The 16,687-nt window shown below is 50.7% G+C and overlaps 4 protein-coding genes across 4 annotated transcripts; 3 read left to right on the top strand and 1 right to left on the bottom strand.

Annotated features, from left to right (window-relative positions):
• Positions 1-1,103: 1,103 nt before the first annotated feature.
• On the bottom strand, positions 1,104-3,183 carry IAR55_000319 (uncharacterized protein; the record flags this gene model as incomplete). The annotated part of the gene is made up of 2 exons (XM_066943455.1): positions 1,104-2,123; positions 2,176-3,183. The coding sequence occupies 2 exons, from the start codon at positions 3,181-3,183 to the stop codon at positions 1,104-1,106; spliced, it is 2,028 nt and encodes a 675-aa protein (XP_066805997.1).
• Positions 3,184-7,138: 3,955 nt separating this feature from the next.
• Positions 7,139-9,191, top strand: IAR55_000318 (uncharacterized protein; the record flags this gene model as incomplete). Its single annotated transcript, XM_066943454.1, has 8 exons — positions 7,139-7,267; positions 7,433-7,532; positions 7,626-7,904; positions 7,993-8,155; positions 8,220-8,323; positions 8,378-8,571; positions 8,641-8,740; positions 8,809-9,191. The coding sequence occupies 8 exons, from the start codon at positions 7,139-7,141 to the stop codon at positions 9,189-9,191; spliced, it is 1,452 nt and encodes a 483-aa protein (XP_066805996.1).
• A 311-nt stretch (positions 9,192-9,502) lies between these two features.
• On the top strand, positions 9,503-11,944 carry IAR55_000317 (uncharacterized protein; the record flags this gene model as incomplete). The annotated part of the gene is made up of 13 exons (XM_066943453.1): positions 9,503-9,736; positions 9,799-9,811; positions 9,874-9,887; positions 10,062-10,198; positions 10,435-10,518; positions 10,571-10,656; positions 10,725-10,834; positions 10,927-11,052; positions 11,123-11,445; positions 11,518-11,529; positions 11,580-11,652; positions 11,705-11,770; positions 11,837-11,944. 13 exons carry the CDS (start codon positions 9,503-9,505, stop codon positions 11,942-11,944), a joined length of 1,386 nt encoding a protein of 461 aa, XP_066805995.1.
• Positions 11,945-12,671: 727 nt separating this feature from the next.
• IAR55_000316 (uncharacterized protein) lies at positions 12,672-13,963 on the top strand (the record flags this gene model as incomplete). The annotated part of the gene is made up of 8 exons (XM_066943452.1): positions 12,672-12,776; positions 12,854-12,997; positions 13,108-13,214; positions 13,269-13,334; positions 13,391-13,467; positions 13,535-13,756; positions 13,807-13,860; positions 13,908-13,963. The coding sequence occupies 8 exons, from the start codon at positions 12,672-12,674 to the stop codon at positions 13,961-13,963; spliced, it is 831 nt and encodes a 276-aa protein (XP_066805994.1).
• Between the last annotated feature and the right edge of the window lie 2,724 nt (positions 13,964-16,687).

Genomic DNA, 16,687 nt, shown 5'->3' with positions numbered 1-16,687 from the left:
CATGCATATCGTTGCATATACAACAAGAGATTTGTGCGCAGTGGAGACAGATATCAGTCATTGTTGTCGATCTGGACAAACGCGAAAGGCAAGCTGGAACAATTATATTCACCCCTTCTATGAAAGCATGAGGGTCTAAGTGAGGTACGGGTACAGTAGATATCCAGCGAATCGACTTGCATGAGCACGGTACGAGTACAGCAGTCTCCAGTTTCAGCAACTCGATACCCGTCATCTTGTCTTCATCCACACGCGATGTGACGATGGTGGAAGCTGTACTTGCACTCGTAATAGTGCCGAAGGTACTCGCTACCAGTTGGGGACATGAAGCATCATTTCATCACGAGGTGCAGTGAAGGGAGACAGGACACGAAACTACTGTACAAGTATAATATTGGTCTTTGACATCAGTCCTTTAACAACAAGACACAGATACAGATAGAACACGAAGAATAGACGAACGAAGTTCTAACTGGAACATGATGACGAAGGAACAGAATGTTTCTTGATGGAAACAGTGTCGACGAGGAGAAGGGAATGGACGATATGATTGTTTGATGCTTTGATTGTATGAAGAAGTGAAGAGAGTATGGTGATCAGGATGGTGAGCGGGATGTGTATAGGTCGAAAAAATTCAGTGGAATTGGGATGCGGCGCCGTGTTGAACAGGAAGTCGAGCCGATGTTTTGGGCTGTGATGTTGTGAGACCATGCGTGAGCGAATAGTAGAGTTGATTGATGTTGAATCCGAAGAGGGGAAAGAGCAAATGCGAAAAAAATGGAGACCGTGCCACCATAAAAGATGCACAGAAAGGGATCATTGTTCCCCTTCTGACCATGTAAGCACGAGGCTTAACTGTAATGAACCTCGTTGTCCTGACCGATCCGTCGTCCCTTAGAATATGCAACAACCTTTTGTCGATCCGCGGTCCACGTCCGTAATGTTATCCTCCCTATCCGCCCTTGTTCTTCCGTTCTCTTGTGTATGTATATAGATTGCTTCTTCGTAGATCTCTTTTTCATGAATTCCCATCCTTTTCCGGCCTCCCTCCTCATTTTTTCAACATATCTCTGTAGAAGGTTGAACTACATTCGTTCCTCCCATCATTGGTACCAAGCGCCATTCTGGGTTACTTGCCTCCAAGCGTTGATCTCGCCACCGTCCATCCCAGATGCGCGTTCGCCATCATCAAAAGGCGTGAACGGGGTTAGCGGCATCTGATAGTCAAAAGCCGTCGATCCCGAAAAGGTCGCGAGGTCGCTCTCTCCTTCATTCGCCATCTGACTCGGCCACATCAACCCTTCGTCGTGCATTTCCATCGATCCGCTTCCGGTCCCCATCATGGTGTCCACCGCAGACAATTCGCCAGGAACGATTGTGGCGAATCCCATGGTGTTGGTGGCGGCGGAAGGGCCAAGATCCAGATGAAGACCGGAATTAGAAGGTCCAGCAGCGAATTGATTGTCCTGACCATAAGTTGCATTTCCATGCTGGCCGCCGAAGAGGTATGGAACAGCTTCAGGGTTGACGTGTGGAATAGTAGACTGGATTAAATCCGAGGAGGACGATGTCGAGCTAGATGTCGAGGAAGATGTTTTTGAAAGCCACTGTGCCTGCATGTAAGTGGCGTAAGGGTTCACAAGAGTGGTCCCGAGATTTCCTGTAGGCGCGACCGCGTTGTATGTGCTTGCATGCTCCAAATGGGCTTGACTGGTCGATCCGGCACGTCCAGTAGCATTCGCCGTCGAAAAAGACCCCTGGTCTGCGTTTGCTCGCCTGGCGACGGCGAAATCCGATCGGGAGCGCCTGTGCGCTTGCAATTGCAGTTGATGTCGAGAATGGATATGAGCCTGCTCGACAGACGAAATATTATTGGACAAGCTGCTATTCCTTTGTCGTTTTTCAAACGGGACATGATCGTGATGCACGTAAGACGCCCGGCGTCCTTTGCCCTTAGCCCGAGCCACGATGGGAATGCGAGTCGATGCGATCACTGCAATGGCGGAAGGAGGTAGAGTGTCTCGTGCCCTATTGGGCCCGCGCTGACGAGGTGCTGTAGAAAATACGCATTCGTCAGGCAGGCCGATCTTGCAGCATCGCCCGCATGGATTGGTGCCCGAGCACTGCGCAGGGGCCTCATCAGCGTCGAACCAGGTGAAATCATCAAGAACTCACCTTGGCTTTCCTAAATCTACACTTTTGACAGGCCTGTTGCGACCTTGTCCTCTTTCTCACACCACTCTCATCGACAAGCTTGGCAGATCCCTTATTCCCACGGACTCCTTTACCTGACTTGGCCTGCCTGACTGGAGAGGCCAATGCATCTTCATCTTCGGTCTCTTCGTCATCATCGTCAGTCTCTTCGTCCATTTCCAGCTCGACCTCGTTCTGAAGTGCAGACTCATGGTGATATGATCGTCCTGTACCCGACGAGTCTTCTTCTTCCTGCTCAGGTGATGAGTAGAGCCTCCGCTGGCGTAGCGGCTGTGAGGAATAAAGATGGTTGATGGGTGGGATCGAATTGGCAGGCACAAGGTTGTTCGACGACGGTGAGTTGGCCGCATTGGTGGTCTGGACAGACTCCGGAAGTGAAGCATCTGCGCTGAGAGGGAAAGTGTTGTCGAAAGCCGAAGGACAGGATGATGTAGGTACGTTGACGCTACCAAACACTTCGGCCGGGTTGATGCAAGGCACCTCCATGCCATAGAACCCAGGGGTAGCCATGGCGGGGGGGAACGTTCCGGGGAGTGGCATGTAGCCTGACAATCGTAAGGTGTCAGGGGTGGGATACGCCGGTGTGATGTAGGGCGTGTGCCCATAAGTCGGAGCACACGGGAAAGATGTCGAGGTGGTCGGCATAGAGTAAGGGGTATTCGGCTGTGCAGGGATGCCATATGCCGATCTGTCTCCTGGTGTAGGGGGACAGTAAGTCGTCGGCCAAACGGTGGGTATCATGTTGTTGGCCAAATGACTGGCAAAAGGCATCGAGGCCAGCTGAAAACCAGCTTGGAATTCCACCCTAGGAGAGTGTGGAGTAAACCCAAGGGCGATAGCTGACATCATGGGCGTGTTGGTAGGATGGGTTTCATTCCTCAAGTGAGGCGAAACCTTGTTGGGATGAGGGAGAAACCCATGATTGGGCGAAGAGATGTACGGCACTTGTGCGTTGTACGAGGTACTCATGGCCGCTGATGGTGGTAATGATGATAGGACAAAGAAGACCTTTGACGCCGTTGCTGTTCTCTGACCAGTCGCCCGGTAGATCGGACCGGTCTACGATGCCTTCCAGCCCAGTGGACTGATACCTTCTGAGCGAATGAGCGACCGGTGGGACGGCTAAGTCAGTGTATGCTGATGAGTACACGGCAATGTGACAGACTGATAGAGCAGCACTCACAGATAAATGGTCGGCGCTCAAATTGACAGACCCAAGGGATGATTGGATGCAAATAAGGTTGTCCGGACCCGCGACAGTATCAACAATAATCTCACAAAAGACGTACAGACGTATATAAGCGACTTGGGGACGATAAGGACACAACGAAGGGGTGTGCTGGTGGTCAAGTCGAGTGCAGAATGAGATGGAAGAAGGAGGCGATTGTGAGTGAGCTGTGCGAGGAACGTTTTGGATAATTGAATGGACAGATGGAAGTCGATGTCCTTTATCTGTCGTAAGTCTCTGCCTGGCTTTGACCGGAAGATACAGGTATGCTCTCTTGTCAAAACGTGCTTTGGCTGCTGCCCGTGATCGCATGTCCAGGGAGTCGAGCCGCCGACAGTCTGGAGCCGTTCATCATACTTAACGTAATGGAAAGAACAAAGATCCAAGAACCGAAAGAGAAGTCAAACGTAAAGGAGTCGGTACTCCGCCTTTTTTTTCCATTTTCCGTACCCCGACTGCGTGGACCCAACTCAATTAAGGGGAAGGTGAGGGAGGAGGATATCTGCCAGGTCAAAACCCCCCTTTCCTTCCCCATTTCCCCCTCTCCATCATCATGGAAGTAGCGTGGAGTATCACGAGGCACGACGTGTTTACCGGTCATCTTCCAAAACAACGCCAAGGAAGGACAGTCAGGATTGTACCCTATTCTACACCATTGAAGTTGTAGTCGACATGAGATATCGGCGGCGATCTGATTTGACTTTGTCCATCCCTCCCTACCCGCTTTGGGTTACATACCTGTCTACAAGACGTTCGCTTCATTGACAATGCTGTGCGTTCTTCGGTACGCGCGAATGTCTATCAACCTGATGCGCATCCACCCGGTTCTGTCCCACGCCGCCTGTCTTGTGCCTTTCGGACCTTGGAAGAGACGATCTCACAATCTCAGCTGATGTATGTTGGGGGTGCAGGTCCTGGGAATTGCGGGGTTAAGGCTAATTTCCCGGTTCAGACTTGATTCAGTCACAGGGCATTCCGACGGCACTGCATGAGAGAACTGCACGACAGGAAAAGCGAATGAAATGCCAAGATAGGGGAAGATGGGGAGAGGGGAGGGGGGAGGGACTCGGGTAGAGCAATGGTTACGATAACCTTGATTTCTCTTGATTGGAGTCCCGGGAAATCTCACTTGGAGCATCGTCGCCACCCAAGGTAGACAAAGCGAAAGAGAGACCTCGGAGGAGAACTCTCGGAAAGCTGTGTACGAGGAAGGCCCTCCAGAAAAAATAATAATAATCACCAGACATCTTTGCCACCCAACTCTGTCTCTCAAACAATAGTAATGTTCCTATTTGGCATGACTCATCCCATCTTTCTCCCTCTTCTTCTCCTTCGATTAAGTCTGCGGTGATAAATCATCACCGTTCCTGAAGTCACCTTTTCTTTGACTGTCGCACTCTCACATGACGGTGCCTGACCGAGGTCGCTCGCTCGCTCGCCTTGGTGAAATACCTGTGAAATAGCGTTAGATTATCCGATCGTCCAATTGTTGTTCTTCCTTCTTTTTTTCCTTATGATAAGAGATAAGAGAACGAACTAGACAGAAACCTATGCACCCATGCTTGTTTGGTCATCAGCCTCGTCTCAACCCAATCAAGATCCCATGGGAAAATATCATGCTGCACACCCCGGGACCATATATGATCGCGTGCGAGACATCCAAGGCGAGAGAAGAGGTACCAGGGGGGTTCGCTTGGGTTCAGCAGGTGGGGTGGGGTGGGTCGGTCTAAACCCGACCGGACCTCTACCGCCCGACAGCGGGGGCCTGACGCACTGTGACCATACAAGTGGAGCGTTCGTTTGCCTTTCCATTGGAAGTAGCAGTGGAAGGTCTTTTCATCACCTGTCCCAAGCACTGTCCGACGTAGACATGCACCACCATTTGGGTTTCGAGTTCTCTGACAGTCGGTTCTCTTCTTTTCCGGTACCTTGTTTTTGGAAATGGTCCTGGTCTGGTTCAGACACCAGAAGGTACAGATGGAGTCGTACCTTTTTGTTGGTAAGGGGCTTCAGCCTCTCGCGTCATTTGGTTTCGTGCCTTTGATCATTCGGTTGCCGCCGAGATTCCCGTCCTCTTGTCTGCAGATGTAACTCAGAACATTCCGTCAACGTGACATACGGCACGGGAAGGGGGATTCAAAAGATCTCGTCTTGGTAACAATGCCGTTGAGGGATAATGGAAACACAGCCAGTGCCCTTATGGCAAAGCGCCACGCCGTAATAATGACAGCGAACGATCGATCTCATGGCTGGGAAGCATAGCGGGTGGCTTCACTTGCCATTGTGCCGTCCAGATCATGGGAACAGGGCCAGGGACAGTGGGCATGAAAAGCAGATCTCTTTACTCCAGTCTTGGCAACGTGTCAACCGTTGATACCCCCGAACGTCCGGTCACCTCCTGTGACAAGACTGAGGTGAGCCAGAATGAGGTTAAGGAACCGGCTTTAGTGCGTAATCACAGCAAGTCAGATCCCAACCAGATCCAGATCCGTTGCCGAAGCTCCGGGCGGATACTATACCTACTTGAAACGTGTTCTTCCCCAATAACTGGGATTCAAACGGTTATCGATGGGATAGAATTCTCATTGCAGATCTCGGCAGCCAATCAGCTGTGGTCTAGACTAACCAGCGTGGGACCTGCCCTAGATTACATGATCAGCAGCCCGCCCCCCCCCCCTTTTCCCTTCACAACAAGATCACAAGGGGGTCCGCATGTCCGGTCTGAAGCTGTTTGCAGGAACCAACGGACACAACAAGCAGAAGGTCGTTCACCCCGACGACAATGATGAACGTTGCGGCGTTGGAACCTTAAGATCGCCGTTTAGCAGGAAATAAGGTTGCCCACATCATACCTGCTTATCTATCCATGATTGCGTACAGACGAAGCAATTATCTCGTGATGGTGGCTTTTCCTCCTGAAATGCCGACAGGATACCGGACTGTCTTCATCATGTATAGTGGTCCTAGAGTGTCGGGCAGATGCTCTGTGCATGTTCAGGTAATCTCAGCGTTTCGGGATGTCAAATATCTGTTAATCGGTTCCCGTTCCACAACCTCACTAGTCAAAGCATCAAATAATGACAATGATTGTGATCGACAGGATAACGAGAGGGTGTCGATCTTTGTTGTAACGACGGGTTCTCGGTATCGAAGCCTGGCTTGTGAATACATAGTCCTACGTGGACGGTGACTTCTCAACGCCACAGATTCCAAGAGGAACAACGAGATGCCAGACAGACGGGAAATGAATAACTCTGACGCCACGAGATAAGACAAACACAGCCCACAAGTATATAAATACGAACGGGACCGGTCGTTGGTCTTCGCTCTTGCCCATCTGACTATCCCGTCTGCCGACCGTGACGAAAGCGGTGCATGCGAATCCACGTATACTGATCATGTTCCGACCGGGGACTCTGCGAGTCGAGCGGAGGTTACTGACTTGTCCGGATATACCATTCCCGAGTGATTCAGTCTGGGACTCTCGGATATGTCCGACCATGATCCTGATTAACAGAGATAACGACCGCCTTACTTTTTCGAGAACAAACCCGAGTCGAAAATGTCAGCTCGAGTAGTCGAAGAGAGAACAGTATTATACCCAGAATTAGATCAGAGTCGGTAAGAAGATCGTAGCTCTTGACTGTCCCCTTTGAATCAACCCGTACCTCAGAGAACAGTCAGAAAGTAGCAACGATGCCGAGCGCCAATCCGACACCCGTCAAGGTCGATTATGCCTCTTTCCTCTCGGACGAGGCCAAGGGGAGGGTAAGGTCACAGCTCAAGGAGCTCAGGCCGTACTTTGAGATTCCAGGAATGATCAGCGTGAGTGGATTGACCCTGACCATCAGCACCGATCGTTTCCGAAGAGACAGCGAAGGTGTTTGGAGAGGCATCGGGACCTCTCTGAACGGTCCCGTATCGTTCAGAACAGAAACCTTCGACTGTTGAGCTCTGGAGAACTGATTTTGATCTAAATGGACAACGAAGTTCGGAGGCGGTTATCCTCATCCATCCACTTGGCCAATCAACGGAATGACACTATCTGTCCCTTTTGCGGGGAAATCCGTCTTCGTTCCCGGATTCGAAAGTACGTCCTACCGCCTCTTCATCCGAGCTCCTCTTATAGCCCAGGACCTATCTTGGCACAGTTCACACTTCTAACATACCCATTCGCCAATAGACCGCGACTCGTCCACTCTTTTGCCTTTGGCCAAATACACCCCTCCAGCCAAGACCTCGGTCGTTGGCCCAGACTTGTCCAATGATCTTCAGTATTCTGCTGGGATGGGCATACCTTTCATGGTCAAGTGGTTGACAGAGCATGTCAAGAAGATGCACGACCCGCCTTATCCTGACGGCCAGTGGAGCGTCTTGACTACCGCAGGAAATACCGATGGGCAGGATGGGATATATAGGACTTTGTTCAACAAGGGTGATTCTGTCCTGTTGGAGGAGTTTGGTAGGTCTTTACGAGGGCCTTCACTTGTACAACGAAGAGCTGTTGCGTGGTAATAAGTCGATGCTGAGAAAAGCCCTTTCGTTCGCAGCCTATCCCGCTGCATTGACGACCGCCCAATCCCAAGGTATTGTGCCTGCTGCTGTACCCATGGACGGCGATGGTGTCGTGCCTGCCGACCTCGATAAAATGCTCGAAGAATGGGACGAAGTCGCTCGTGGTGGTCGAAGACCGAAGGCTTTGCTCTTAGTCCCGTGAGTGTCTTGCATCTCCTGAAAGTCGCACGTCGAGTTCTTGAACATTCCGTGGGGCGATTAGCACCTGCTCCAATCCCACAGGGGTGACATACCCTGCTTTGAGGAAGCGAGAAGTCTACGCGGTTTGCCGGAAGTGGAACATCCTCATCATCGAGGATGATCCTTGTGAGTCCAGTATCATGGAAGACCCCAACAGCATCTTGCTCATACCTGAAGCAGATTGCTATCTGCAGATCCGACCCGACGGCGCGGATTCGCCCCTCGTGCCATCGTTCCTGTCTATGGATATCGACGGTCGTGTCGTCCGTATGGATTCGTTTTCGAAGTTTATAGCTCCAGGCAGTAGATGTGGGTGGATCACTGGACCCAAGCCTCTGGTTCAGGCGATTGCCCACAAGACTGAGTCGTCGACAGTAGGTCAAAGTTACCAATGGATAGTACCTCTAATCGGTAGCTGATCGAGATGCCTTTGGTACGCGAAGAACAACCCGTCTGGGATCTCCATCGCTACTATCGGTGCTGTGATCCAAGCGTGGGGTGGCCACGAAGGTCTTGAGAACAGATATCTTCCTCACATATCAGGTGAGTAACCGGCCCGGCATTGCATTAGCTTGGAGCTTTCACTCAGTGCCACCATTCCTCTGCCGCAGAGGTGTACAGCCAGCGAGGCCTTCGATTTGTCGCCCTCCTCGAGAAATACATCCCCGGACTTACCGCAGAATGGCCCCAGCCATCTGGAGGTATGTTCCTCTGGCTCAGACTCCGGATCGAAACACATCCATCTTTCCTATCCGGACGATCGACTCCGACAGAAATCCAAGATAGAGTATTCAAAACTTTCATCGAAGAGAGAATTCTGACGGCCCCATCGAGCTACTTCAAGACTCCGGGAGGGCCAGAGTGGAGCAGAGAAGAGGAGGCTAAGAGGATCTTTGTGCGGTTGAGCTTCTCGTTGCCTACGCCTGAGGAGATGGAAGAGGGGATCAAGCGGATGGCGAGGGGTCTGAAGAAGGAATGGGGTCTGGAGCAGTGAGCTAGAACTCCAAGCCAGATCGAGCACCAAGAAGGCTCTGGAGGGTCACAGCGAGTAGTGCTACCCTGAATATACCCCACATCCTAACAGTCAGTACCGTGCATAGAAAATAGGTAGAGTCAAGGCACATAGACAGTAGACTACTGTATGCAAGATTTCAGATGGTTGCTGCCACGCCACAATCAGCGCACGTTGCCCGAATATCTCGGTAATCCTTGATCCGGAGCCCTCGCGGTTGTCGTCGCGAATAAATGTCATTTTCATGATCCATCATCACTTAGGTCTGCAAGTTCTTCCTGACTGTCAAATCGATGATTTTCAAGACTACAGAGATGACACGATCTCTGGTCCTACCTCCCATACCGTTACGGTCTCTCCGGACTCTTTGTACCTCAAAACTCGATGTTACCCGGTGGCATGCGGAAAGAATCGTCGGACCAAGTCGCCGACCTTATTCGACTCCCGTGGACGATAGACCGCTAGCTGGAATCAGGGTAGTAGACTTGACGAGGGTGTTGGCAGGGCCATTGGCCACTATGATGCTGGTGAGTGAGCTCATCTTCGGTATACCACTTTATGCGGTATGAGCTGATGCCGAATGAGGTAGTCCGACCTAGGTGGTGAGTGTGCACAAGAATGTTGTGATTCAAAGGTCAATTGCTGATGAATTCCATCTATTCAGCCGATGTCATAAAAGTGAGCATGATTTCAAACTATTATGATCTCCGCTTGAACCTTTCAAAATCAAAGCTCTACACCTGAGTTCTCACCCCGGCGGTCACTTCCTCTTTCCTCTATTCCTTTTCTTCCTCTGACTCGCTGCCCCGTTCCATGTGACCAGGAAGATCTAATAACACCTCTCTGGATCAGATCGAGTCTCCGAAATACGGCGATGACACTAGATCTTGGCTTCCACCTTCGGCGCCTATACCTGAAGAGGGATGTCCGAGAGACGATTTACCACCTGAGTCGGCATATTTCCTCCAGGCTAACCGGAATAAACGATCGTGAGTTGACGCCTTCGATTGTGGAAACTCCTAGCGATACCTCTAAACGGTTCAAAGGAGGAGGGAGAATTGACAGGCAATCGCTGGAGAGACGACATGGCACGAGGACCAATGACAGATGCGTTATGGACTGAACGCGTACTCAGAGTTGTGCCTCGATGAGTAGTCGGGGGGGGGGGGAACGGCAATATAAGAAGAGCTGCGGAAGGATTGTATTTGGGCTGATCGAGCTTCAGTTTGACGCTCAATTTGAAGTCCGCGAAGGGGAAGGAAGTGGTGCGCAAACTCGTAGAACAAGCGGACGTTTTCGTAGAGAATTAGTGAGCCTTCCTCTCATTTCCCTTCCTTCGAGGTCTGATCCCTGAAACACAGTGTACCCGGAAAGCTGAGAAAGTTTGGTCTGGCATACGAACAGCTAAAGGATGTGAATCCCCGCTTGGTTTACTGCTCTATCACCGGTGAGCAGTTTTTGCTCCTTATCAAACATTTGCTGGGGTGTCTGCTCACGAAGAGATTGAGGGGATAGGATACGGCTCTACGGGTCCATACGCTCAGGCACCCGGCTACGACGTGGTCATTGAGGCAGAGGCGGGGCTGATGCATATCACTGGGGAGAAAGGCGGAAAGCCTGTCAAGGTGAGTGTAACTGTAACCTTCACCCCTTGTCGATGATCGCATGGAGTAACGGCTGTACAGTGATCTGATGAGCTAAGTATGGACATGTATAGGTCGGTGTGGCTGTCACGGACATACTGACCGGGCATTATGCTCAGTCGGGCATACTGGCTGCGCTCTTGAAACGTGGAAAGACAGGCAAAGGATCGAGAGTCGAATGCAGTCTCTTCGAGAGTCAAGTGAGCGAGCGCCTTATCGGTAGATATCGTCCGACTTTTCCATGTGGACTGATGGTTTCCACCTTGTTAGATAGCGTCACTCGTCAATATAGGATCAAACTATCTCATATCTGGCCAAGAAGCCACTCGTTGGGGAACGTCTCACCCCTCGATTGTCCCTTATCAAGTGTTTCCCACCAAGAACTCTTTCATCATGCTTTCGGCTGGCAACGACACGCAGTTTGCTATCCTGTGTTCTCCGGCCGTGCTTGATAGACCGGATTGGATTAACGATTTAAGATTTGGAAAGAACGAACATAGGGTACAGAACCGGGACGAAATGATTAGGCTGATAGAAGAGGCTTTGGCGGAGAAGTCCACCGAGGAGTGGTGTGAGAGACTGACGGGGAAAGGGTGAGCTTACGGCCTGCACTTCAATCAACCTATATACGTTCCGTATTGCTGATAGAGGGTGTATCCGCATAGATTGCCTTTTGCGTGAGTTGAGCATCAATTGACAGATGAATGGTGCTGAACTTTTTCCTTAGACCGATCAATAATATTGCCCAAACGTTCGCCCATCCACAGGCCATCGCACGACGAGTAGTTGAAGAAGTGGACGTACGTGATTCCGTACCTCATTTTTCATGGACTGTGCTGACGATTTTTGTAGCATCCCAGAGCAGGAAAGATCAAGCTTGCGGCTCCCGCTGTCGCATATGACGGTTCAAAGCCAAAGGTAGGTGGGCTGTGACTCATGGTTGAGGTTTGTATCACTATTTGAGCTGATGGCGCGCTCCTTCAGCTTTACCGTCCTCCGCCGTATCTTGGCCAACATACGGATGAGGTATTGGAAGAATTAGGTTACAGTGATACAGAGAGAAGAGAAATGAGGATGGAAGGAGTTGTGTGAGCAGGTGTGAGCAGGTGTGAGCAGGTGTGAGCAGGTGTGAGCAGGATGCGATAGTCGCTCTCTTTGTACCATGCACCGGCTAAGTGAGCTGATGGTGTCGATGTCATTGTCTGATCCAATGCATGGTAGAGATATGATCGGAGATGTGACATTACCACTGTAGCCGCCACAAAGACAGTCGCGTGCGCGGTGGAGGGTGTCCACTCACTCTCTCTTCTGCTTTCCCAGTTTGCCTTCCTCGTCTCCATCACTCTTCGCTTTCTCACACCATCTTTTTCTTCACACTCGGCTACCATCAAGATCACACCCCTGTGTCAATCGATCACCAAACTTGGCAGCAAGATATCAAACTGACATGGAAGGCTCGACTCCAACTGATACGGCAGTGAGCCCCATATCTTCCGTCTTCCCAAACTTCAACCGCTCATTCTAGTCATCTTTCGCCACCCTGTTTCTCCCGCAATTCTTGGGTCTGTTGACTGATCTGATCAATCAGGATCCGCTAACTACTACCACCATCGATCAGCAGAAGGAACAGCCCATTTACCATTATCTACCCGTACGTTGCATGTGCAGATCGCACCTTTTCAAGCATGAGTGACCGGGCGACACCAGTGGCAATTTATCTCGCTCCGGTCTTTCTCCCTCTGCTCGCGTCTCGCTTTCGTCTGCTCACCACATATCTTTGGCCTTCTGTTCATTGTCGCAGCTTCCGGTCTCCCCGAACATGCAAGCATCAAACAAAGATCTCACTGCTCGACCCAGATCAGCAGATGGGACGATTCTTATCACTTCCGATCGAAGCGAAGAAGGAGCCTATAACGGGCAGAAGGTAAGCTCTTATGCGTTGAGACTGACTCTTCCCGACCGTCCCGAGATGTCATACGGCTGACCAATGCATCATCGAAGGCACAGTCTACCAAGAAAGACGGCACGGTCCCAGAGCCGAACACCCCGGCCCCTGTGAAGACTGTCACTCTCAGCAAGAAGTTTTTGGGTCTCGAACCGGGCGCGAATGAGGTCGATTCGGTCGTGGTTCACGATGCTCATTGGGTTAGTCACCTCAGATTATCCGGTCATTCTTTCCCGGCATTCGATCATGTACTTTTCCACCCCTTACGAATGTAATCAATAAACGTGGGCGATGGCTGACTCACCGTTAGTGGACAAATGATGCCGACTTGGTCAGTCTTTGCGCCCAGCTTGGGATTAAGATCGACTTCAAGGATGTATTGTTTATGGAGCATAAGGTAAACGGAAAGAGCAAGGGGTGAGCATCTTCTGCCATCACATCACAGCGCAAGGCTCATCGTCATGGCTACAGTCAAGCGGTGATCAACTGTCATTCGAAAGACAACGCTGTCAAGCTCAACAATTGGTTTCATCTTCAGTATGTATGGCTGCTGCGGACTCAGTCGATGAACGATCAGAGCTGACCTACAACAGCGCATTCCAAGGCAAGAAATTCCCCTCCGCTCTGGCGTCATCGGCGTTGGGTAATCCTCTTCACCCAAGTAACCAAGGTACAGTCGCCTGCTGATCGGGGGGTGAAGTGATGCAATGGGCTGATAGCTCTTTTCGCACTTCCAGAATTTCCTACGGTCCGTCCACTTAGCACAGCCCTTCACAGCGCCGTTCACCACCCTACGAATTCCCATGGTGGAGTCAACTTCAACAGAGTGGCCAAGTCGTCTCGCGTTGGCATGCATCAAGCGAACCTGGGAATGGGACACCCGCCACAAAGGGGCTACACCTCTGGCGGTTATGCTGGACCTGGCACCAATGGATTTATGATGGGCATGCTGCCCATGGGTACGTTGCTTATCCTAAGCGTTGACGGAGGAGCTGAGTAGGCATTGTAGATCCTGCTATCGCCTGGTCGTCTCGTCAAATTGATTACACTCACCTGAATTACGGTAGGTCCTTTTCCAGCTTTTGCAGCTTTCGCTCATTCGCAGGGCAGGTCCGTACAGTCAAAGTCAACCTTTCACCGGTGGGGCGATGCATATCGCCATGTGAAGGGGAGCGTGAGCCCACGGGTGAGTGCATGCTGTAATGGCGAGTCTATTCCGGAGCCTGTCTGGCTGATCTGCGTACAGTTCGTTCACGAACAGTTCGGTTGAATGATCCTGTATTAGTCCGGTGTGTGTCAAGTATGAGCTTCCAGCGGCTAGTATCAGCCAATTGGTCGGCCCGAACGCAACTAGCGTTTCATATGTTCGTTCCAGTCCTCTTGAGCCTTAATACTGTTCCGTGTCGAATGTAATCCTTTCTGTACATTTCTCCTTTTTCTGATTACCCCTTAGATCCCCCCTGATCTTACCCAGATTACCCCATCTTGTTCAGTCCAGCCCCTAACAGCCTGAAACGGTCGCTCGAGGATTCCTTTGAGCTTGCCTCCTGCTTTCACTGCGATGTCAGGACCCCGGTGGGGTCCTCCTTACGAGCACTCCTTCCGCCTCCTTTCTGGATGAGCCCCTCACCATTGAATTCTCCGTACGGGTTCCTTTAACAGATGGCTCCTCTTTTAGGTGGTGCGACGATCCACTTGGAATCCTTTGTTTGTCATTTTTGACATATGGACTTCTCATCGGCACTGCAGGTCGACATTATAACGAGTCTCCCGATACGTCGACCTCTTTCAATTTCGTCTTTGCAAACAATCTTCAACCGCACTGTGAAACGACTTGATTGCAGAGCAAGCTGAAAAGTCTTGGTTACTTATTTATACTACAAACTATTTGTTTTTGCCTAATCAGATCGTTGATCGATATACACACCAACAACAACAGTTATGCGATTCCAAAAGTCTGTGATCCTCTTCTCTCTTCTTGGAGCGATCGGAGTTCTCGCACAAGATGAGAACGGTGGCGGTACCGACGTGTGAGTTATTGTTCTTCCTCGGTCCCTCAACCGTCTGTCTGCGTCCTGCGGTATTTCTGTCTCGCAAGCACATCATAACAGTCAGCTCTTGTATCGCCACTTGCTGATCAGGGTCCTTCCCAGCTCTTCGTCGACCTCCGCCTCAGGCAGCTCCAGTGCAAGTGCGACCGACGCCTCGTCATCTGATCTCCCCCCCTCATCCTCCTCTGCGTCCGATGTTTCCGCATCTGCATCTGCATCTGCATCTGCATCCGGCTCTGTTCCTGCAGCTCCATTCGGAGGTCCTGAAGACGCTAGTGACGGTAACTCCACCTTCGGTCTACCTATGTCTTCGACCGGAGCGGAATCTGGCTCTGCGATAGTCACCGCCTCTTCCCCCTCTGGTACCGAGACCAGCTCGTCCACCAACTCGAGCGCAAAAGATACCGGCTCAAAGGAGAAGGCTTCCCACAGCAAGGAGAACTCGACCGCGGGCGCCGGCGGAGATAACAAGACGACCAGTGGGGCTGTGGGCGGAGCGATCGAGGCTCTGCCAGCCCGGTTCGAGTGGGCGATGGGAGGCAGCGCGGTCCTCCTTGGCGCGTTTGGAGCTGGCATCGCGGCGTTGTTTTAGATGACGAGCTGTACATTCACCCTATCATCCATTCTGTCATACCGCACTACGGCTTTGGAAGGATCCATAGTGGCAATCCGAGACGAAGACATCTGTGTTGTATGTTTTATACTTTGTGAGAGGATATTCCTAGATGAGGAGACTTTCATGCAATCTCGTCCATGAGCTTGTTCACGTGCGTTAATGGAGGCTTCCTCTCACTGCAAAGGCACCTCTGCAATCGGTCTATTATACGCCCATTCATATGTATATCCCAAAAGGGCCTTCGCAGAAGATCTCATCCAAATCACTTTGTTTCCAAGCACAGATAATCCCTAGTCACATCCAAATTCTCTTGTGTCACAGACTGAATCTCCCCTTTTTCTTGTAGTTGCTTTTTTCATGACGGCCATTCCGCCACAACCACAAATCGTGCATCTTCACGTGAAACCCTCCCAGAATCTTTGCCACAATGGTCAATGTGGCCTCAGTCAATGAGCCCTATCACACAACGGGACAATACGATATGGGGATAACAATGATAAAAAGGATAGCAATGATAGCGATGAACTTGACACGGATATCTAGAGGGGCTGGTTGCAGCTCTAGATAGACTGAGGTACCACAGTGATATTGTTTGAATGATGAACAAGGTACTAGGTATGACTTTCAATCGAGAAATCACTAAGGAAAGACTAGAACAACAAGAACTGAGACAATGTATATATATATATCTCCACTAACGCATCCACCAGGATGTGTAGAACATCAATCAACTTCCTCCTGTTTCTATCATTCACCTGCAGCGCCCTTTAGCTTGGTCTTCGGCAAGTATATTGAGTTGTGCTCGAAGATATCGAAGATGTTGAAGAGATCGAGAGGGTCTATGTAATGATGGCTTATACGCGGTCGTGGCGGAAAGGCTGTCATGACAGATGCCAAGAGGGGTTATGTAACAATGTACTACTTGTGGTTGTGGCGGAATGGCCGTCATGACACAATCAGACTCAGATGACTGTGAGGTCAATCTTGGACAAAATTGTAACACTCTCATACTATGTGAGGCTTTGTCACGATCGCATACCAGTAAGGCGAACTCCCGACAAAGTTCCCAAGAGTTTGACAAACAATTGAACAAAACGGCATTCATCGGAGAAAGAACCGAAACGTCGGCAAACTTATCAACCCTATTCACCACATACGGTAAATACACAAATTGTTCAGTGTCACGATCACATACCAGTAAGGCCAACTGTCATGACGGCCAT

This window comes from Kwoniella newhampshirensis, chromosome 1 (genome assembly GCF_039105145.1).
Source record: "Kwoniella newhampshirensis strain CBS 13917 chromosome 1, whole genome shotgun sequence".
NCBI classification, from domain to species: Eukaryota; Fungi; Basidiomycota; class Tremellomycetes; order Tremellales; family Cryptococcaceae; genus Kwoniella; species Kwoniella newhampshirensis.
Note: the sequence above shows the minus strand (reverse complement) of the source record. Positions and strands in the feature narration are given on the sequence as shown.